General features: G+C 38.9%; 1 protein-coding gene across 11 annotated transcripts in view; it reads right to left on the bottom strand.

Annotated features, from left to right (window-relative positions):
- Window positions 1–128: 128 nt before the first annotated feature.
- The window catches only part of BLTP1 (bridge-like lipid transfer protein family member 1), an 87,024-nt gene continuing 65,558 nt past the window's right edge, over window positions 129–21,594 (bottom strand). For 4 of the 11 annotated variants that reach the window (XM_064416405.1, XM_064416409.1, XM_064416408.1 and 1 more), the window contains 31 exons: window positions 21,192–21,360; window positions 20,481–20,692; window positions 19,646–19,844; window positions 18,963–19,022; window positions 17,889–18,115; window positions 16,873–17,003; window positions 15,916–16,039; window positions 15,662–15,771; window positions 14,898–14,988; window positions 14,307–14,369; window positions 12,503–12,747; window positions 11,738–11,953; window positions 11,424–11,604; window positions 10,379–10,571; window positions 8,294–8,455; window positions 8,052–8,191; window positions 7,682–7,883; window positions 7,308–7,511; window positions 7,013–7,192; window positions 6,440–6,577; window positions 5,712–5,972; window positions 5,171–5,321; window positions 4,737–4,894; window positions 4,424–4,616; window positions 4,003–4,220; window positions 3,561–3,812; window positions 2,811–3,014; window positions 2,381–2,575; window positions 1,819–1,953; window positions 1,192–1,357; window positions 129–846 (listed from right to left, as the gene is read on the bottom strand). In XM_064416405.1, the coding sequence (XP_064272475.1) occupies window positions 630–846; window positions 1,192–1,357; window positions 1,819–1,953; window positions 2,381–2,575; window positions 2,811–3,014; window positions 3,561–3,812; window positions 4,003–4,220; window positions 4,424–4,616; window positions 4,737–4,894; window positions 5,171–5,321; window positions 5,712–5,972; window positions 6,440–6,577; window positions 7,013–7,192; window positions 7,308–7,511; window positions 7,682–7,883; window positions 8,052–8,191; window positions 8,294–8,455; window positions 10,379–10,571; window positions 11,424–11,604; window positions 11,738–11,953; window positions 12,503–12,747; window positions 14,307–14,369; window positions 14,898–14,988; window positions 15,662–15,771; window positions 15,916–16,039; window positions 16,873–17,003; window positions 17,889–18,115; window positions 18,963–19,022; window positions 19,646–19,844; window positions 20,481–20,692; window positions 21,192–21,360 (5,397 nt within the window). In that variant the 3' untranslated portion in view covers window positions 129–629. Of the gene's footprint in view, window positions 847–1,191; window positions 1,358–1,818; window positions 1,954–2,380; window positions 2,576–2,810; window positions 3,015–3,560; window positions 3,813–4,002; window positions 4,221–4,423; window positions 4,617–4,736; window positions 4,895–5,170; window positions 5,322–5,711; window positions 5,973–6,439; window positions 6,578–7,012; window positions 7,193–7,307; window positions 7,512–7,681; window positions 7,884–8,051; window positions 8,192–8,293; window positions 8,456–10,378; window positions 10,572–11,423; window positions 11,605–11,737; window positions 11,954–12,502; window positions 12,748–14,306; window positions 14,370–14,897; window positions 14,989–15,661; window positions 15,772–15,915; window positions 16,040–16,872; window positions 17,004–17,208; window positions 17,410–17,888; window positions 18,116–18,962; window positions 19,023–19,645; window positions 19,845–20,480; window positions 20,693–21,191; window positions 21,361–21,594 lie in introns of all 11 variants that reach the window. The other 7 variants (XM_064416415.1, XM_064416406.1, XM_064416407.1 and 4 more) reach the window with 7 other exon arrangements.

Here is a 21,594-nt window from a genome sequence, read left to right as displayed (position 1 = left end):
CCTTCCGGCTGCTTCCCAAGCTCCTGGTGCCCGGCCTCTGGGCTTTACCTCACTTAAATCACAGTCTGTAAAGATACGCTGAAAACACTCTTCTTGTTGCTCATCTTCCTTGATCAATGCAAAAAAGGTCCTGTACAGTAGTTAAATTTTATTACAAGTGTAATAAACTTCATGATTTTTAGCACTAAGGCAATCACAGTTTCATAAGTTATATATATATATATAATTTACACCAGTCTACATTGACAAATCAATTACTGGTCACATCAACGAGGGGTTTGTGTTATGGCAAGTAAAATTTTAAGAAAATTCACAGTTAATCTGCAAGTATTGTAAAGATGCAGGATCATATTGCACATCATAAAATGGAGGCTGAGGAGGAGATTTACAGTGTTCCAGCTATTCCTTCACAGAATATACATTGGTCATCATCATCATCATCATCATCATGCAATAACTTCAAATACAGAATGGTATCAAGTACCACAGTAAACAGTTACTCACAATGTAAGTTTTAAATAGAGTAGCAAAAAGCTGTTAGGTTTCTCTTTAAACCATATTTAAGTTCTTAAAATATAATAAAACACTTTGATAAAATCAAATGGAGTTAGGGTTGTCACATTGTACTTTTAATACTCTTCTTTGTCTTTTCCTTTCTTTTCCTTTTCATCCTGTAGTGCAGTACCAAGTTTCTTTATAAGAACTGACAAAACTTTGTCCAAAGGATCCATGACACCACGCTGCAGCCACTTAGGGATAGTAGTCCTTGCATGGTGAAAGCCCAACTTTTGGAGGATGTAGTCAACACCAACAGGATCGATTTTTCTCCCAGTCCAGGATATTAATCTAAAAAAAGCAATAAATAGAAGACTCAGTCTCAAATATATAAATACAGCCAACAGGCATTTGTATATACAAAACCATCTCTTTTCCCCAGTGTTACTCATGACTAACTGAAATCCAACAGGCATTGTTTCAAACTTGATTTATTTAGACAGATAAGCTCAAGATGATCAATGGAACATTTTCTCAAAGGAAGAAGATCTTTAAGGAGGTGAAAAATCTGACTGAAATTAATGAATTTAAGTTTACTGTAACCTAATTCGGAAGGGCCTCCAACCTCTCCAACTTCTTCTAACCTGAAGTTAATGCACAGCCAAAGAGACTGCAGCTACTAAAGGTGTTTCTTACCTGAGCGTGGGTTCCAAATGCCAAGTATTGCACATAAACTCCCTCCAGTCAACTGTAGTGTAGGAAATGCTTTCCTCTGCCTCTTTGTCAGTGGAACTGTCCTCAAGGACACCAACAGAGTTCTTCTGCCCTGGACGAGCAGCCAGAATGCGAGGAGGAAAAATTGCTGCAAAGGGGAGAGAGGAAAACCACCAGTCAGCCACAAGCAGCTCCCTTGGATTCTTTTTGTATTTTAGTTTAAATAAAACAAAAGCAGTTTAAATAAAACAAAAGCACAAGCCTCAACAAGAAGAAAACCACCTCATGTTTCCAGATTTTCTGCAGAAGGCCACATATTGCTTAAGAATGAACATGCCAAATCTGAATGCTGCAAATGAACATTAGTAGAAAAGTAATTCCTTCTGAAATCAGAAAAAGGCATGTCTTGAAAAGACTCCACTGATGAAAGGACTGCAATAACAAGAACAAAGCTTTCTAAAAGTTTTCATCTGCCTATACCATCTTATGAAGAGAAAGTTAAACACCAGGTGTCAAAATGGGAGCATGATTATGACTTAAGAGTATTTACTGTCAAATAATCTTACAACTGCAGATTGCCAGACAAGTGCTACTTCATGAACAACTCACCTTTTTCTTTTTCTTTTAGATAAGCAGACACCAAGTCATGCAGAAACATGATCAATTCAGCATCCATGGTCACACAGATGTGGTCTGTAAATTCAGTTACCACACTGCATTCCACCTTTGGTTTAACACTTGTATCTACAACCAGATAAAAACAGCATCAATACACTTACAAATACATACAGTAAATCTAAAAGTACATAGGATTTGAATGCAAATCTTTTGAAAATAATATTTTTCATTGAGCCAGCAACTCTTGAGAGGAAAGACCACAGTTAATATTTTAATAAATATAAGGAAACCAAGCCTATGAAAACAGCCAGTGTAGCTGAAATGTTCATTTTAATTTCTTAGGTTTTTTTCTACAGCAACCAGTCTCTGCACTAGATCTTCACACTCTCAAAATAATTCCCTCTACATTTTACTACAAAATGTTGTCATTTCTTGCAGATCTGCAGCAATTCTCATATTAAATCCCCTTACAAGCACCCTACCTTTGCCTTTAACTCCTAACTTGCGAGAAACAGTTTTTCACCAAGGAAAACCACATTATGTTTTACTGCACCTTGTAATGAAGGCTCTTGGGGCTCCTGAACATGAATAGATTTAAAATCCAGCTGCATCCTTGGCAATGCAAAGATGGTTTCAGTTTCATGGTTGTAACTGGAGCCACCCCTGAAGCCACTTAACAAGCTTGAGCTTTTCACTGTTGTGCTGCTCTCTGGGTTGTTGGCATCAACATTCCGTAGCAGGTTCAACTCTACAGGAACAATGGGAGATGTTAAATCATGACAAGGCAAAAAAGGTAAGAAAATTCATTTGTACAACTGCTGCTGTATGATTATTGAGAAGATTTTATCTTTTATTCTGCTCCCAAAAGCGTGTCTAGAAAAGGTCAATCCAATTTGTTACTTATACACTTGAGATGTAGCAGCTTTTCAACAGCTCCATCTGCAAGCAGATCAATCCCCAGACTGCATGAACCTGACTCTAACCTTCATTCCTCGTGGCAGTCACATAATTGAACCACTCCTTCACACTGGCAACTCCATGGGGGGGATTTTCGTGGCGGCGCCGCGTGATCTTTGTGATGGTGGCCATGGGGCTTTCCAGGGCCCCACAAGGCTTGGTGACCATGGTGTTGTGGCCCAAATGGAAGTCCAGGGTTTGAACAATGTACGTGGAGTGTTCACTGGTACCTGCATTGAAGGTGTGGGCAGTGTGGGGTGGGAGAGGAAAAAAGAAAAAGTAGAAGCAGCTTAGTGAGGGTAGCAGAATTTCCCCTATTCTCCTACATTCCTCCTAAAAGGAATAATTAGTGTGCCAGTGGAATAAAACCTGGTATAAAGCTTGAAAACAGATAAATTAAATCCACAGTAGCTACAGACAATAAAACTTGACAATATTAAGACAAATACAAGCAATAAGGTGATCAAAATTCATCATACAGCTAGAAAGGACTACGCAAATACATACAGTAAAAAAGCCAGGCAATCCACCCAGTAGGCTCATTATCAGAGACATATCCAGTACATTTGAAAATGTACTTTATTCCACAGATAAAGCAAATTGTGGTAAAGATGTGGGGGGAACAGATTATCTTTACATAAGTGGTATATTTTTGGGAAATATTCTCAATTCAGACAAAGAAAAGAAATTTTTCTTTGATTTATTCTTATGTAATAATACATTATTAAAAACTCATTTAAAGAAATATAGAGGAATGAGTAAACAGCCTAAATTACCATCTTCCAAAACTTTCTGGGCTTCTGTCCAAAATGCAATATTGGGTTCTTCCAGGTGAAATAAGGCCCATGATTTTGAGCGGAAATTAGGTCCATGAAAACAAGCCAGGGTCATATGGTTGCCATGCAGGCTCATGGATCCTCCAAACTGCATCCCATCTTCTGGCAGTGGCATCTGGAACAGGGATATGTGGCACCCAGATACCACCTTCAGAACGCCTGGCCAGTGCCGATGGTGGGCTGCATCCAACACTGCAGAGCAAAGGTGGACAACAAACCTCAGGCAAGATACAGAAAAAACTGCTGGCATATTTATATTTTTAGTAAAAACTGGAGTTATGAGCGATTTTTTCTTAACTGTTTCACTGACACTGTCTCCCAGGTAATTTTTGCAATGAACACATTTTAATTGGGAATCATATTGTTTTTTGGTAGCACTTACATTGCTCATGTGAGGTTCTCTCTAAGTTGTTTGCCACTGTCTTGGGGGGGAGATAAGGAACAGGTCCCCACGTGGACAGAGCTCGCTTGCTTGTATCAAACTGCTGAGTGAAGAACTCCTGGAGTTTCATTCCTATTTTTATCAGGTCTGGTGTAGTTGACCTTGAAATCATTACTTGGAAGATATCCCATTTCAAGTCCCCATGGACAAATATCTCACTAGGTATTAAAAATAGCAAGAAAATTAGCAGTTCATATATTCCCTACTGACAATTAAAAAAAAAACCAAAACCACCAACCAAAGCCATACAATGAACCCTTTGCATTTTAGCAGACACTTACATTTCTGGTTAGCAGTATTGGACAGAAGACATTTAACATTATCAAACATCATACATTTTAACCACAAGAAATATTATTACCTTTTATCGGTCATGCTCGAATCCAGATTATTATACAGATTAATTTTCCATTCATCCTGCAGTTTAAGATCAGCATTACTGAAGATTCCCATTAGGATACTGGATCCCATGTAATCAACACGTGCTTCAGTAGAACCCATAGTAATTTCAATTTTATGATTGGGCTGTTGGTTTGGATGTTCAGAAATATGAGCTGAAATAGAACCAAAGCAATAGAGAAATACAGAATTAAAGAGATGAAAATCAGTTTTTCCAGTGATATCACCTTTACTGACTGGAGCACATGCTAACAGCAGGAGGCTTTCCAACTTACCCACCATCTCCAGGGTGTTAACATCTATGGTACCTCCAACAACTCCCCCTCTGGAGTCCAGCTGGGATCTTCCCAAGCCCACAGACATGCTGATTTCCCGATCTCTGCTACTGCCCACAGACAGACGGCCCTGACTTTTCAAACCACTGGTGGTCCACCTAGAACAGAGGTCAAAATAGACAACTTTCCAGGCTGCCAGAAGAGAAACTGAATATCATCTACTGGAAAGCAGCAAATAAGGTGGTTTAGGCATATGTGACTTCAGGATTAAGCAACTACAGTATTCATGAGAGGATTCTCAGTTCAAAACTGAAAAGGGTAGGATTTTAAAGCTAAAGGGCAACAGGCTGTTAACAGTCTGTGGGGAAAAGATTGGGTTTTTGCTCCCAAAACACCACCATGTTAAAACATGCTTGATCATATTTTGTACTTACGTAGTATTGCCCATTACATTGCTCATATTCATTTGAACATTTAATTGTTTTAGGTTCATAGCAAACACAACCAGTGTTTCCCACGGCGTTCCTTGCTGGCTGCCAGCTTTATTTGACTTATTAAATGGAGTTGATGTTTTTGAGAGAGTATCTAAACAGAAAAAAAAAATAGACAAAAAGGTAAATTATTCCACATGCTAGGAAAACTGGCAGAATATATCCATTTGGAATATTACAAAAGGACTGACAAGCACCATATTCATAAAGAACACAAAACCATGAGAGAAGATAAGTGAGAACTAGAGGATTTGCAATATGCATTGCTTTAGCTGTCACAGAAATTGACTCACAGATAGGGAAATTTTATGGAAAATATCATAATAACTTTTATTCATCCCATTTTAGGTATTTTCCCTTCTCTAAGCCATCGACTCTCCAGTGCCAGGCACTGTGGAAAAGAATATTTTCAAAGTGGTAATGACATACTTCTTTCATACAGCTGATGCAAATACTTAAAATATACAAGCCATTATCTACTCACCTCTCTGAGGCACTGAGGAGTCAGACACGCTCCTGGATCTTGTGACAGCTGGAGACTTGAGGCTGTGAGATGCTGCCCCAGGTGACATACTGCTGCTGGCACTGTGCTCACTGAAAACATTGGGGGACTGTGCCATGTGAGTGAAGGAAGCAGACTGGCAGGGCTGCTCCCATGTCCTACAGTATGCCTTCCTTGAGGATTCAGGAGAAAGGTGCTGGCTCACTCCTTCAATTGAATCTGGTGTGCCAGGGCCTGATGCTACTGGAGAAAAAGCAGCACAGGAAATACAGAAAAACTATTTCATGTGTGTCTAACCATATCCTCACATATACTAAGAAGTATTAAGAAATAAATCCATTTAATTTAACGTAACTAAAAGCTTTCTACTGGTTTTGTTCATGTGTCATAGAACTATAGAATGGTTTGGGAGGGGACCTTAAATATCATCTGCTTCCAACCCTGCAATGGGCAGGGATGCCATTTATTACACTGGGCTGCTCAGGGCCCCATCCAACCTGGCCTTGGAATATGCTCTTGAAATTATTATTTTTTCACTTCTTCTGTCTAGGATTTCCTACAGAACATCTGAGTGACTGCATATGGAGTAAATCATAATACATTTACATCTATTCAATGATATAATATGACACAAGTAATACATGCTTATAAAACTCCTACTGTAACTCTTTGTGCAACAAGTCTTTTTGTGATGAGCAGCAGTCTCCTACCTGGCAGATTTATTGTCTGATCACCCAGGAAGAGCCTTCTAGCAATGCTTCTCCTGTACCAAGCCCTGGGAAAGGCCAGGATCTCACTGAGGCGGCGCATGTCGTATTTGAAAGAAGCAGATCCTATGTCACACACAGCTGAAAAAGCAAATGCACACAGTTGTAAATTCTCAGGAATAAAAGGTTTTGGTAACCAAGTCATGTTCTCCTTCACCTAATAAATAGTATTGTCTGTGCTGTCATGAAAAAATAGTTTTCCTGAAGTGTTGCCATTTCTCCAAGTCCAAACATTAGATACAAATGCATTTCATAAACACACAGTAGAAGCCAAGAATACAGATTATGTTGAGTCCTGCTTATGTTGCATGTGCCTCAGACTCCTCATGGGAGGATTTCAGTGGCAGATTAATCACAACCATCCTGTTGTTTTCCCAGTAAGTCAGGATCCCATGTGCAGGGGCAGAAAATAAGTACACAGATCTTACAAAAAAAAAAAAAGCTGCCAAGGGTAAAGTCCATCACTGGAACAGCAGTTCTCTAATTAGCTGGGATTAAAATGAAAGCAGCATTTACCAGATATGTTGATCAAGGTGGTGTCTATCTTGCTGGTAGCTTTGCTTGCAGACTGACTCTCAAAAAAGGAGGAGCCTCCCGATCGCCTGATCCGTGACAGGCTGACTTTCACAAACTCCAGGTTGATGCTCAGGGAGTCCTTCCGGCCAGTGACCGAAGTTGGCTCCTCATCCACGTTCCCTAGAAGCAGGAAGGAAACATTTTCATCTTCTGTGATCCTTTCACATCTGCAGTTCAAAAACCCATGCCATACTTGAATCATGTTCATAAAAGCAAACAAAACCTTGTTCCGTACCCAAGGCTCCCGATCCAGGGGTTAGCACAGTAACAGCTGATTTTTGTTTTCCAGCTCCGTAGGGATGGAACACATAGAGGGAGAAGTCAGACATGCAGGCAGTGAAGCTCAGGCCTGAAGAGCTGCTGCTGGAAGTTGTTAGATCCGACTGACTGCTGCTGTGCCTTGTCCTGCCCAGAGGGCTGCCAAGACCAGGCGATGAACCTGCAGTCATTTTTATGGGGCAAAAATCAGATTTTTAAAGCATTTTCAAAGATGAAATACTTAATGTTAACAGCAGTATTAAACAGATCAAATACGTTTCAAATTATCCCCTCTATCAGCAATATAGCTTAAATATTCTGAATCAGAATCAACATTTACACACATATTACCTGGTGCTCCAGATTTACCAGCTGAATTCTTTGAGCCACTCTGTGGAGTACTGCCACCAATGGACACACTTTCTGATGGGTATGTTGTGCCTAATGTTTCCAGTTCTCCTCGGTTGGAAGAGAAAACAAGATCCAGGGAAGGCAACTTCAGCATACATTCAACTCTGGATACTGGCAAGCAGCTGAACTTGATTTGAGAGGGCTGGCAGGCAGAAAGAAAATAATGCATTCAGAGGGACACTTGACTTTTTATTCTTTAAAAATTCTTGAAAAAAATTCTTATCTTTAAAAATCAGACTTAAAAGGATGGATTGTTTAAAGACAGTGATTAAAGCAAATTACTAGCCTGAATGTTGAGTTAAAACCTCACCTGGACTCGTACATAAACCACCACATCTACAGGGAAGGAGGAATATGCTGATGTTGAGGATGACACCAAGGATGTTGTGGACTCTTCCAAGGGATCTTGTATATCAAACTGTCCCATGTCTTCATCCTGGGAACTAACAGCTTTTAACAAGTACAAGAACTCATTAGAAAGTGGAATTTGAAGGGAAAAGCAGCTCAATACCAAAAAAGCACAGAGGGCCAGAACACAACTATGCAACTGACCTGTGTAATTCCTTTCAATGGGTGTGATGGGAATGGTTTCAAGGGCTTTCTCCAGGAAGTCCAGGAGGCAGGGGCTGATCACCATCTCCTCTGGCAGTGACTGGAGCGCAACCCATGCATAGAGTTTAGCAGTTTTCACTCCACCACTTCCTTTCCCTTTGGCTGCAACATCAAGAAGATACATTTGCCTAAGGTAAGACCACTGAGCAGTAACTGATAAACATTAGAAGACACTTCATAACTTATCAATCTGTGTCCTTTAATTTTCTCTATCATCTGAAGAGATCTAGATCACATCTGCTAGAAGAAATGAAGTAATTAAGTTTTCACTTTGCAAAAATAACCATTAGTCTGTAAGGCTTAATTGTAGTAATTCCATCGCTGCTCATGTTCTCAACCAAGCACTCTCTTGTCATTGTCAAGGTCTCACTTTTTATTAAATAGTACTGAAAGTAAACATAGACAGTTCTTCTCCAAATACCCAGTGCGAGGTAACCACAGCTGACCAGAAATGAAAGTGGTATTAGGAAAAATAAATGCACAAGTCTGGAAAGAATATCAGTTTAAATAGAGAAAATACACAAAAAACCCCAAAACCTGCAAATGGCAAGTCCTACTGTATTTATGCAAAGAATGACTAAATATTCTAAACCATAATTTTTGAAAGCTTGAAACTAGCCAGAGTATAAACTAATAAAAAGGTTACTGTCTTGTAAATTTGTGGAAGAGGAATCTTGAATCCATGGTCATCAAAATATTAATATGCAGAGAAGATATTAGTACCAGCTCACTTACTGTCTCTATGCAATATAGCTATTAGAATAAATATACATCAATGGAGACAGATTTCAAATTCTCCAAGACAAATATAAAAATTAACTACTAAAACAGATTAAAAATCCTTTCACTTGCTAAAAAAAAAGAAAAGAAAAGACTGATTTTTCATTCTGTGCAAACTATTCTGCCTCATGTCTCTGACTACATTGTCCTATCTTACTTTTACTGGAAACCAAAGACAATACAACAAGTTGGTCTCCATTATAGAGGAAAAGTACTATTACAAATAAGTAGTATCAAAAACAATAGATGTGTTTCAAAACCATTCAGGACTAATAAATACTTATAGAAATAAAATGCATAAAGAAATAAAATAATTACAAGCTAATCTCTAGTCTGGGGGTGGGGGGGCATATATATTATTGTACAAGTGCAATTTCCACACCAATTGCAGAGCTTACAGACATTTAAGCAGCAAGACTCAGTACCTGGACATCATGTGGTAAGAATTCAAAGGCAAAGATTAGAAAGAAGACAGAGAACAAAAGTGAAGAGAAGTAGCATAAACCACTACATAGAATCTAGTAATCATAAAGAGGATGGCCACCTAAAGGAGTAAGAGCTAATGGTTCAACAGCATGGAAATTGATTGAGGAAGGTACCCCCACCATTTCACTGTTCTCTCCCAGCATCTCTGGTGATTTTATAAGGCAAAGCCCACAAGCACAACACCCAGTTACTCATTTTGCTTGGTGATCAAGTTCTGATAAAACTTCTGATAAAACTTTCAGCTTTGTGTTTAAAGCAGTATTTAAATGCCAGAGGGGAAAAGAGTGAATGTCTCAGAAATTGGAGATGCAATCTACATGCCTCTGGATCTAACATGACGTAACAACAGCCTTCTGCTTGAAAACAGGGATTATTGGAGAAACAACAAAGCTTGTATTAGAACTCATTTTACTGCAAATCATGGCTATTTAAAGGCCTTCAATGGGTGAGATATTTACAGGTATTTACACTGCTTTCCAACATTCTTTTGTTAAATGAAAACTGGAAGAAGGCAGTGACAGCCCAACACTGGGATACAGTGACTATGACAAAAATATTCCTGACATTGGTTTGGCAAACAACATCTGAAAATGCAGTTTTATGAACTGCATTCTTGCTTCTGGGGTCAGGTTTATGCAGCCAAAGTCAAACCTAGATAATCATAGTGATCCAGGTAAGGTGCAGCCAGATCTAAAGGCAGTAGATTACACCAAGGGAAAATATATCCATGAAAGGTTCAGAAAGTTTGTCTATAAGTACCTGATGGGATGGGTGGGGGTTGGGGAGGAAGTAAGGTGTTAGTCTTGCTGTGGATAGTGCTAGAGAGAGGAGGAGATGTGGCAGTATCTTTCATACCATACAGCTTGGACTCTTTGGAAAGGGTGCGTGGCAAAGAGGATCCTCGAGAAGTGTTTGGCGATTCAGTCTTTAGAGTCTTGGAGTTGTAGTGCAGCTGGAAAGCAAAGCAAGGTCAAGTTACTCCACATGAAGAACTCAATTTCTGTACAGCCATTTGGTATCACTCCTTCCCTGCAAAATTTATTTCTTTTCATTCTTTACAGAAATATCATTGTAAGATATATTACATTCCAATTCACATCCTATACACAAAAAGAACTGAAAACTTAATAAACTACTAAAAAATTCAACAAAACACAGAGAAACAGAGGAAATTAATTATTTAAGAACACTAAAGCTTGTTTCTCTCTCTGTTACATCACATGCATCCTGTGCCTCCTATGCACACAGCCTCCTTTCTGTCTCAATGTGTGGTGGAACTGTTCCACTACTGAACACAGGCTTACAGAAACTGGCATAAAAATTCAAAATACCTCTTGAACCCAGGAGTTCACACCTCCTCCATGTGCACAGTAGACTACTACTGAGAACACAGAACATAAAAGTTGTAGAGAATGTTTAGTCATTCCTGATTTTGACTAAAAGCAACAGGCAGGACCTGAGGTATAACTGTTATCCCTGAATACAGCATGGAATACTGGACATGGACACACATAGTCCTTCTACACTGAAAGACTAGAAAAACCAAGCTGTATCAAGTGAGGAGCATTTGATTTATGACATTGTCTCAATAATTACATCGAGTTTTTGTTCAGCGGTGACAGATTTTTCCCTGTTCTTACTCCATTACGATTTCAAATCACAAAATAGAAGGACATTTTTGTTGAGACCCATTCATGCTAGGATATGGAAACAATTATTAGAAAACCAAGGGAGTGTACAGTTTGACTGTGTTGGAAAGAAAATATTGTCACTGCCTCCCTGCTGAGTTATCCCTTCATTTTACCTTTACATCCACCCCAGGAATATAAAACACTGTTGTTTCCACATCACTGGATTTTGTCTGTAGAGATGATGGCACTTTCTTGCCAGCAAGTAAGTGAGTAGTAGATGCATAATTAGTTTGAAATTTCTTCTTTTTTGAAGGAGACTCTTGATCCAAACTCCTGGAACTCCGATCGTAGCTCCTGAAATGAATACACTCATGTTATTAAAGTAATTTCCTGTGCCAGAACAATTGCAACTTACGGTGCTGTTATTAAGCAGTTATAATTACCACAAAAAAAGTGCTGGTAATAAACTAATGCACGCATTTCTTACCTTCGCAAACTGATGTCGTCGTGCTCTTGCTGGAGCATCGTGGGATGCAGCACACACTTCCCACAATCAATTTCAACCCTGATATCAAGCTCAAAGTCAATGTTTCTCTCCGTGGTGGTGCCAGTGACACTCCTGTTGGTGGGCGTTGTTGGCCAGCGCTCGGTGAACAGCTGGTGCACAGCAGCAAAGCCCGTGGCTTTCTTGCGAGAGGTGCTCCTGCACAGGCACAGGTGGGGGGCAGCAATCAGCAGGATATTTACCTCAGCAGGGGCTACAAGGCATTCCCAAACTATGTCCACACTGTAGGGTCTTATAAAAACATTTTGGGAAAAGGCCTTATCTGATATGCAGCAACAGCAGTACAAAAACTGAAGCTTTCCTAAGATTCTCAATCAAAAAAGGAACAAAAATATATATACACAATAGATTTCATATTTTTAAGTATCCATATTTTCACATCCAGTTTGTGGAACTACACCCTCTTCTGTGCCTTAAAAACCTCACTTTCCGAGTTTTCTTATTCTGTTCCAAGACCTGAAATTTGTAACAGTTACCTCCTTTTCCAATCAGGATCCCTACTTCCCACACAGTCACCTCTGGTGAACACAACCTCACCTGCCTTCCACATACACACCTGAGTGTATTCAGTACTTCATCAGCAACCAAATTTGTAGCTTTAAATTCAATATTTCAAGTGTGAGAGTACTGAAAATATATTCAGGTATCTTCTTCATTTCTGTGTTGTTCCTCAGGACAGTTACTTACGGTGGTTTCCTATAAAAATAGGTCCTCTCCCTTTCATGGTCATCCTCCTTCTCTGAGTCCTCACTGCTGGAGGATAAGCTGTCGTCCCGGCGTCCTTCTTCAGGCTGGAAGGGAATGCCGGGTGAGAAGACAGCTGGAGTTTTGGGTGAACCAAATACCGAGCATGAGCCTTCACTAGTAGATGAGTAATGGGAGGGACCATCAATAGTTACGGACAAAAGGTCCATTTCTGTCTCCTCTGGAAACTGATTGTGAAAAGACAAAAAGATAGTAAATTTCCACAGATTTGATTTCCACAGAGAATGCAGTAGATAGATCTGGAAATAAAGAAGCAGGCCTGCTATGAGAAACTCTCACTTGTGAGTTCCTCATAACATGGAGAGAGCAGGTAAAGGAATTGCAAGAGGGATTATGAAAAAAAAGGGAATGACAGCTTGGTGGGGAGACCTTTGCCACTGCCTAGTGATTGAGCTCAGCCTGGTAGACAAGGACTCATCATGCTCTTACCAATTTAGAAGGAAAGGAAACATTTCATTTAAATTTAAGAACTATTTTGAAAGAAAAGGACAGAAGGCAGCCCAAGTGCCCGTGACTTGCAGGAAGCGTTAGTGAGGGCACGCAGGGCACTAGACAGAATGTACAGCACTGCCCCGGGCATCCCAGCCCGAGCACGGAACCCAACGGCCTAAAGGAGCCTCCTGCTTCTCCCAGAAATCATGCCACAAGTCATTTTCCAACATTAAATTCTTAAAATGCCTGTGAAAAGCATCTACAAGTCTTAAACACCAGCACTTCCTATGCAGTGTCACTGTAATGTGACTGTGACACTGTGTAAGTGCTCACAGTGTTGTCTGCAAATTCAAATTAGAGCTCTGCTGAACTACTGGCATGATGTCAGCAAAACACATTTAAAAAAAATTCAACATTTGATACCTCTAAGTGATTAATAATTTTTTGCTATGCCAACAAAACCTAAGCTTAACTGGGCTTTTACATAACAATGATAGGCAGGGTAGCTTTTAAATGTGAAGGTACTTAAATATGCAAAGCACATTCCCAGGTGTTATTTCCACCATTCTCTTAGAAATAGGAATTTATTTCCTGGGAGCATAAGGAGAGCTAGAAGGGAGAAAAAGTACATTACTTTCTCTTCAGGTTTTTTTTTTTTTTTTTTTGTTTGCTTGCTTAGTTTTGCCGTTCCTGATTTGTTTTGAGTTTGCTTGATTAATTTTTTTTGCTTAGAAAAATACTATTTTCCCTAAACATGATTTTGAAAGCAGTTAAAAAATTTGCCTTGTTCTCGGGATATTAAGTTTTGGAACATACCCTACTTGCTATTATTTGAAAATGTCTTATTCCACATTAAATACAAGAATTTAAACAGAAAGAGTGTGAGAAGAAGTCCTCCCACCTGGTAATTATTTTGCACCAGTGTTCACTGCCCCCACATTGGAACACAATGTAACAGGTGAAGGCACACACTAAAATCATCCTCTAAAGCACATTTCAAGGCTAGACTTGGGTCACTTTACATCAGCTTTGCTCAGTCTTCAAGAAAAAAGCCAATAATTCATTTTAGAAAAAGTTTTAAGTCTACATAAGGGTGTAGAAGCACTTTGATTGTTGTTCATCAACAATATACCACGTTCCTCTACTTAGTTTACATATTTAAATATTTTCAAGCTCGATATACATTCTGTTTAGCTGTTTAGCTGAGTGCAAAAGAGATGAAATATTGAAAAGCAGCTCCTTATGAGATAAATTAGTTCGCTGGCAAAGAATACTTGTTTCTGCTCAGAAATACCTGAAAATACCCTTCCCCTGGACAGCTGGATTGTTGGGCAATCCCCAAAGCTGTTTGATTCAACTTAATAGAAATGAAAAAAATATAGAAATTAAAATAATTACAATAATCTCATAATCTCTGCCATGCAAAATAAACATTTTAAACATGAGAAAATCTAGAAAAAAAAAAAGATAAAAAAACCCCCAAACCAATTCAACAATCCATTTCAAACACTGAGAAGGACACACCTGTACAGCTACAGCCAACTAATACCCATTTCCAAAACTCTAAATATATTCAAACACAAAAAAATCCTAGGTGATTTTTTGCACACCTCTGACAAAAATTCCAAGAAAATTAGTCCTCTGAGAGCCTAAGAAACAAATCAAGCCATTTTAAAATATTTTTCTCTCCTGAGTCAATCAATTTCTGTGCCAAGAAATGAAAATATATCTGTCTTCTAACAAAATAAGTCCATCTTCCAAAACCACATCTGCAATTTGAGGCAAAGCAGACACAATTCAGGTTTGCCTGGATATAATTATCTCATGAAGTGGTGACCAAATGGCAGAGGAAATACAATTATATGGCATATAAAGTAATTCTTACAGAATCTTGTATGTTGAAGGTTACTCTTGGCCCGGGGGATGCAGCATCCACACGGATATCTGGGAGGTCTTCACTGTCTCCCAGTCGAGAGCTGCAAGCAAAACAGAACCAAAACAGCTTCTTGAGTTGTACCACTCAAGGTACAACAAGGATTATAGGGTCATGCAAACATTTAACTACACATTGAACTTATTTTTTTAATTGAAGCACGTGGGTATGTGAAAAGGAAGGAGGGGGAGAAGAAAAGAGAAGGAAGCTGCACAGGGCTTGGCCAGTACTCTATCTCTGCTAATTTCTCTATGCAAGCTTTTCAATCCTGAGCCAACATGCAGAAATTACAGAAAAATAAGCCATTTGTAATCTGCCACATGGGACAATTATTCACAGAGAAAAAAGCATCTCCCTTTCTTCTTCTCATTACAACAGCCCTTTTAAAAGGCAGATAATTGCAAATCAGGTGTAGAAAACAAGATTGTTACACTATGCCATTTTTCTTATATACATTTCTTTAATATGTTTTGGAAATAGGATTCTGTAGAAAACCCCAAGTTGTTGTAGAAGTGAAATCTTCTCAGAGGTTTCAGAAAAATGAGAAAAAAAGCTTTTTAGAACATGCCTGCCTTGCAAAATTACCTCTTTCTATCCAGTTCCACCACAAACAACTGCTGCCTGTGGTAAAAGGACTCTTGAGAAAAAAGTCCAACTTTTTTCCTGTTCCATGTGCTGCTGTGGCTACCACAGATCCCAAACTCCCAGAGGCTCACCTTGTTCTGTCCATTCTCTTCAGAGGTGGCCTCCCTGATGCCGAAATGCTCTTCGATCGGCTGTAGCTGGGTTTGTAGCTCAGACCCCACTTGTCCTTCAAGGAGGCAGCCTAAACCAGAAATAATATGGAAATGCAACAACTGAGAACACAAAGAAAAACTCTGGCAAGCTAAAATGCTACTGTACGTGGGATGCCAGCAAACTAAAAGGGTTTTTGGGACACAAACACTCAAAGCAGCCTAATCCTGCTCACCCTCATGCTGGATCTACGGAGCTTTTTGCGGACGTCCCTGCGGATGTCGTTCACAGCCACCGACTCCAGCTGCTGATAGCGCTGAATTTCTTGGTTTATGGTCCCTTCACTTGCACCTAATTTCCTGGAGGTAAAGCATGGCTGAGTTACCTTAGATATTATTTCCACAACTTCAGAAATCTGTGTTGTAAGAATGCTTTATCTGGGAATTAGCTCATTTTCTCTTTTGTCCCAGTACTTATGACCAGTGCCAAATATAGCCGCAGAAGTACAAAAACAAACATTTAACCTAAATTCCTAATTTCAGATAAAATATCCCTCTGAATGGTGACAGCAATTTCATTTTAAGTACAAACAGTAAAATGTGTATCCCTTTTCATTATTTAACACGTAACTACCAACCTCTGTATTCCCATCACAGACAGATCAATTTATATTAAGTCTGTCTTGAGGAAAAGGGGGGAAAAAAGCCAAATAAGCCCAACAAAGCACATTTCAAAATACTATTAATAAAACACACAGAATGTCAGATGAAATTCAGGAAATCTCAAATAAGTTTTTCTTAAGGGTTTTCTCAAGAACAGTATAAGAAAGTTTTCAAGTTTTATCTTGAAAACATAATGTACAAGATGCAAAAAAAAAGTCAATTTAAATATTTTTCTTCTTCCTAAGCTTATTACAGTTTCAAAGTAATATATTTTGCTAAAGTAATCAGCATGATAATAAATCAAGATGGAAGCATGATTTTGAATCAACAGGAAGAGGATTATATATCAGTCATTAAAATGCAGAGTCAGAAAAACACAGACTAACCTGACAGTTATGGAACAACCCAAGAGATTTGAGAGAGTATTTACATATATATAGCCTTTGCTTCTGGAATCCTTTTATTTTCAAATAAAAGCAATGATTTGCACTTAACCCTAACAGTACAAATATGAAGCAAACCCCACTTACTTTAGGTCATCAATGACTTTTGCTTGCTCGTTGAGCTCTCTGATGTCAACTAAACGCTTCATAAATTTCCTTCCTCGCTGTTCTCCAGTTTGGATGCTGGAAGCTCCCTGCCGCCGGTGATCAACGATCTCCTGTTCAAAATGAACATTTCATTAATGTCATCATGAAAAATTGGACATCACTACATTCTGAACAGCAGGCAAAGTGAATTTCACACCTTCAGATTTGGACTAGTGCATGCAAAAGAATCAATTCATGTGAACAGGCAGCTGATTGGATTGTTTCCAGTGATCCAAAGCCCATCATTCAGTTAGACACACTGTAACTACTACATACATGTCCCCATGAGCAGGATCTGCCTGCTTTCATATGTGCTCTGCAAGGCTGGAGCAAATCCCGCTTCGCTGAGCCCAAGAGATATTCTACAGGAACAGAGTATCGGTGGGTTGGGGGGCTCAAACCCAGCAGGTGATTTACAATCCGCTGCCCAAATGTGAGCTTGCGTGCATCTCCACCCAAGGAGCCTCCACCTGATTTCTGAACAACAAACAGGAGCATTAGTGTGCTGGGATACTGTTTCCTCTGTCAGCAGGCTAGAGACATTAAGGAACAGCTGTTAAAATGGTTTTGTAGAAAGTCAAAAAGCAAGGTCAGCAGCATATTGAGTAGAAATAGGTTTTTAAATTTTTTTTTCACGTTAGTAACTTACTCTCCTGTGAAGAAAACCTAGAAGAAAGCCACAGCTTTTACAGTTCGGGTACCTGAGGTTAGGTGCTGTGTCCCCTCCATGTTTTCAAATCCAGATTGTTATTTCTACATAACACCAGTAGAAATATGATCTGCAATTTGTTGCCTTTGAAATATGGAGTTAGAAAACACACACACAAACGTTTCTGATTTGCAACAAGACGTGCATGAACTATAAAGACTTGCATGCTGGACTCAAGATTAAGACCTTTCCATTTGACAGAAGACTTTCTCCAATTAGTAGCACTTATTTTGGTAGATTCACTTACTGCATGTATAGTGGGAGACATGGTGTCAACTTCATCCTCATCTGAAAGGTCAGCTATGTTCACAGAGTTGAGGTCAGCAATGTCGTCAATATCTTCCTCTCCTGTCAATGTTGTCAGGGTGTTGCCCAAAGCATTCAGTCTTTTCCCAATGTTTGGATCCATGTGGACATCAATACCACACATCTTCCACAACACATTCAGTGTCCAGGTTCCAGCACTACTACTTTCTGTGTTAAAAGAAATAAATCAGTTTAAATAGTTTTTCCTCTTTTAAAATATCCCCCATAGTGAATTACCTACCCATTAGCCAAGACAGTGTTTTGCAGTTACAAAGAAATGTCTTTTCTGTCCATTCTGAGAAAAACACATTCCACAACTGAAATGCTTTATGAAAACACTTCACAGTATTTCTTTAACAAGTGACATAACACAGGAAAATTCATTCCCTTCAGAGTGAGTAAAGAGCATCTCAAGCTTCAGCTGATACAAATGCAGGCAAAGTACACTATTCCAAAACAGAATTTCTAACAGCAAGAAACATAAAGCATTTCTTTCTGCATGTACAAGTGCTGACCTATTTATTCAAGTCTTGAACAATGATGCTGGAACATACTATATTACATGTTGTGTGCCTAGTGAATGTCCTGTCTGCCCAGGATTTTTCTGAGTGCCACTTTTCAACATCAAAATACAGACCTTGCTCTAAGCCTGACAACACAACATAGTGGTTTTCTTTCTAGATGGAAGTATGACTAATACAGAGACTGACTGACAGCTATTTCTGAATGCTCTGGAGAAGGTCCAGACTACTTAGACTGGGCAGAGAGGGAATTTGGGAAAAAGAGAAGCCTTTTCTGGGAGATGAAAGAGATCGATGGCAGCTCAAGGTGCAAAGCCCCAGCATGAGGAAGACTGAGCAATCCCTAGGACAAGAAGCATGACATTACTGTTATGGCAACTATTGCTGACTCTTCTCCAACCAATTAAATTAAAACACAGTTAAAGGACTTAAATTTCATATTCTATGAATGCTTTTTTAATGTAGGACTTGATTTATTAAAACAAGCACATTACCTGCTGCAGCTTGGCCTGTTGTCCTAGAACACACTTCATAGGTACCATCTGGCACAACACCTACATGAAGCACACAAAGCAAGTCACTGATTAGGCAGCCAGTAAAAGGTGCTTTAGAGCAGCCCTTCCCAATCCCATCCTCAGTCTCCTGCCTGCCATAATTAAAGAATGACAGGAGTTATAGTTTTATTTCCCATTGAAGGACTTCTCTTATTTAGTAAAGTGAACCTACTTGGTAACATAGAAAATTCTAAACATGTATTATGTATAACTATATATATATGCATTGATTCAACTTAAAAACCCATAAAAATTTTACAATTTTCACACTATATAAAAATATTCTATTTTAGACTATTAAAATCTTCCTGGGATCTTATGCAATTGTATAAAAGCAATCCATCCAACTCTTACAATATCTCTCAGGCAGAGCTTAAATTATTACAATGATATATAAAGCAGCAAAGTTTATTAATAAAGGCAAACAACAACAACAAAGGAATATAACCTTTTGGATCCATATTATTTTGCTTTCAAAAGGCCAAAGTATTTTCTTTAGGTTTTTTGGGAAAGCTCAGCTGTTTTTCAAGTCAATGGGAAAGCAAAAGTGGATTTATATCTGAAATACACTTCAGTGTTCATACTGTATTTCAGAAATACAGTATGAAATCACCTGCACTTACATGCATTCATGACTAGATCTCCTCTTATTTCTGGTTTCCAGTCATCCCAACTTGTCTCAAAGCCATCAGCAAAGCGGATGCAGAAGTTTTTAAAATGACCTTTGCTAACTAAAGACTCTGAGGAGCAGGCAGTGATGAGTGTGCTTTCAATAGTCAGGACTAAAGCAGAGCCAGTGTCGAGATCTGCAGAGTGGTTAGACTGGAAAACAAAATCACAGGGAGAACTCACTGGTCAATGCAATGTCAAAGTCATTACATTTACTAAACGCCATTTATCTTTCCATATTAACTGACTCCCTACTTATATCTCCTTGTATTTTTTCTTCTCTGCAGAGAGTTTCAAAAGCATCACCTCTGCCCACACCATGCCTTGCACTGCTGTCTCCTAAATGCAACATCTACATTAGAAATTTATTAGGGCAGCAGGAATCAAGCTTGTCTGGAAAAGGAACAAAAATCCATGTTTGATCAAGGGCTATAATCCATAAGGCCCCATGACCACAGAACACAAGCCAAGGATCAATTATTTTCTCCAAGAAAGATGACACCTGACTTGACTGAACAATGACAAAAAGTAGCTTTAATTTTTATGTGATTTTTTTTGGTGTTTATTTTGATGTGTACAATTATGTACAATCCTAAGTGTACAGACTGACTGATTAATTTCTAGCTCTGTATATGTACACCTATAATTACGTTTCCCTGTAAAAAAGCCCACATATTTCCTTTTACAAACTAGACCTTTTTTTAAGCTTATATCACCTGGTTCTTGCATATATACACTCCACACAGACTGATGTTTTAATAGACTTCCAGTAGTCAGGCTTTTGCTTACCTGGGGTGTGTTTGTGATGGGCAGGCAAATTCCTAAGTCATTGACAGTCAGCTGAAGGAACAGGGTTCCAAAAGCTTGTGCAGAGGTTTGCTGGATTCCAGGCAGCATATCCACCACTTCTTTTGTGGCCATATGAATATCTTTATGCAAAGCCATTCTCTGTTCATTCCAGTTGTCATATGCTGCCTTGTAGTTCAGCCAGAATAGCACAGCTTAGTGAGGAAACCAAAAATGCTTAATTGAAATTAACATCTTAAAAAAAATAACGTGCATTCACTAAATAAATTCTTTTTGTTCTCCCTTTTTACAGCTCCTCCATTACTTTAAGTCAGAGGATGTACAACAATGCATAACACGTTCAGGGTGCAGCAATCTGGCTTGTGCTTCAAAGGACAAGATGGGAAACCTGATCACTTACCATCAAAGTTAATACATTAAAATACAGAAAGTCCTGCTGTTCTCAGCATTATTCACCTGTGAGGATTTACAACAGCAACTTTCTCCAAACCATCTGAAAACTAATCGCCTCAACATGTGGAATTTTTGATGTTTGATGACAGATTTATCAATCTCTTGGCATGGAGGAGATCTCCCAAATTTCTCAGCTACTGAACATGAAATATTAATCTTGAATAACCAAGCCTTTTGAGAAAAAAAAAAAATCTCTTCCTCAGTATGAACAAAAACTTGTAGCAACTGTCTCTACAATACCTCTGTCAAAGGCCACGGGCTGGGCAAAAACAATGGGTCTGTTCAGAGTAATGAGCACAGCTTCCCTGTCTGATGAGCCACTGATTTCCTCTCGGAGAGCATTTCTTAATCCAATTCTTGTCTTGAAATAGGCAACTTGATGGAAGTCTGAGCCAGCTTCTTCATAAACCTTAAAATATTCCAAAAAATGGGAAGAGGGAGGGGTTTGCAGCAGGGAAAAGTTCAGGGATGGGGAGGGGGAAAAAAAAAGCCCCAAATGACTGCATTTGACAAAGTATAAAATTAAAACAGCAAATTGTGCCCTTTCTCCTCTAGCCGAAGTCCCTTTGAAGATTTTCAAAATTCTTGCATTAAAGTCTGATCACAGCATTATTTTCTTTATTTTTCATAAATTGTGAAGTAA

This window comes from Passer domesticus, chromosome 4, assembly GCF_036417665.1.
Source record: "Passer domesticus isolate bPasDom1 chromosome 4, bPasDom1.hap1, whole genome shotgun sequence".
Taxonomy (NCBI): domain Eukaryota; kingdom Metazoa; phylum Chordata; class Aves; order Passeriformes; family Passeridae; genus Passer; species Passer domesticus.
Note: the sequence above shows the minus strand (reverse complement) of the source record. Positions and strands in the feature narration are given on the sequence as shown.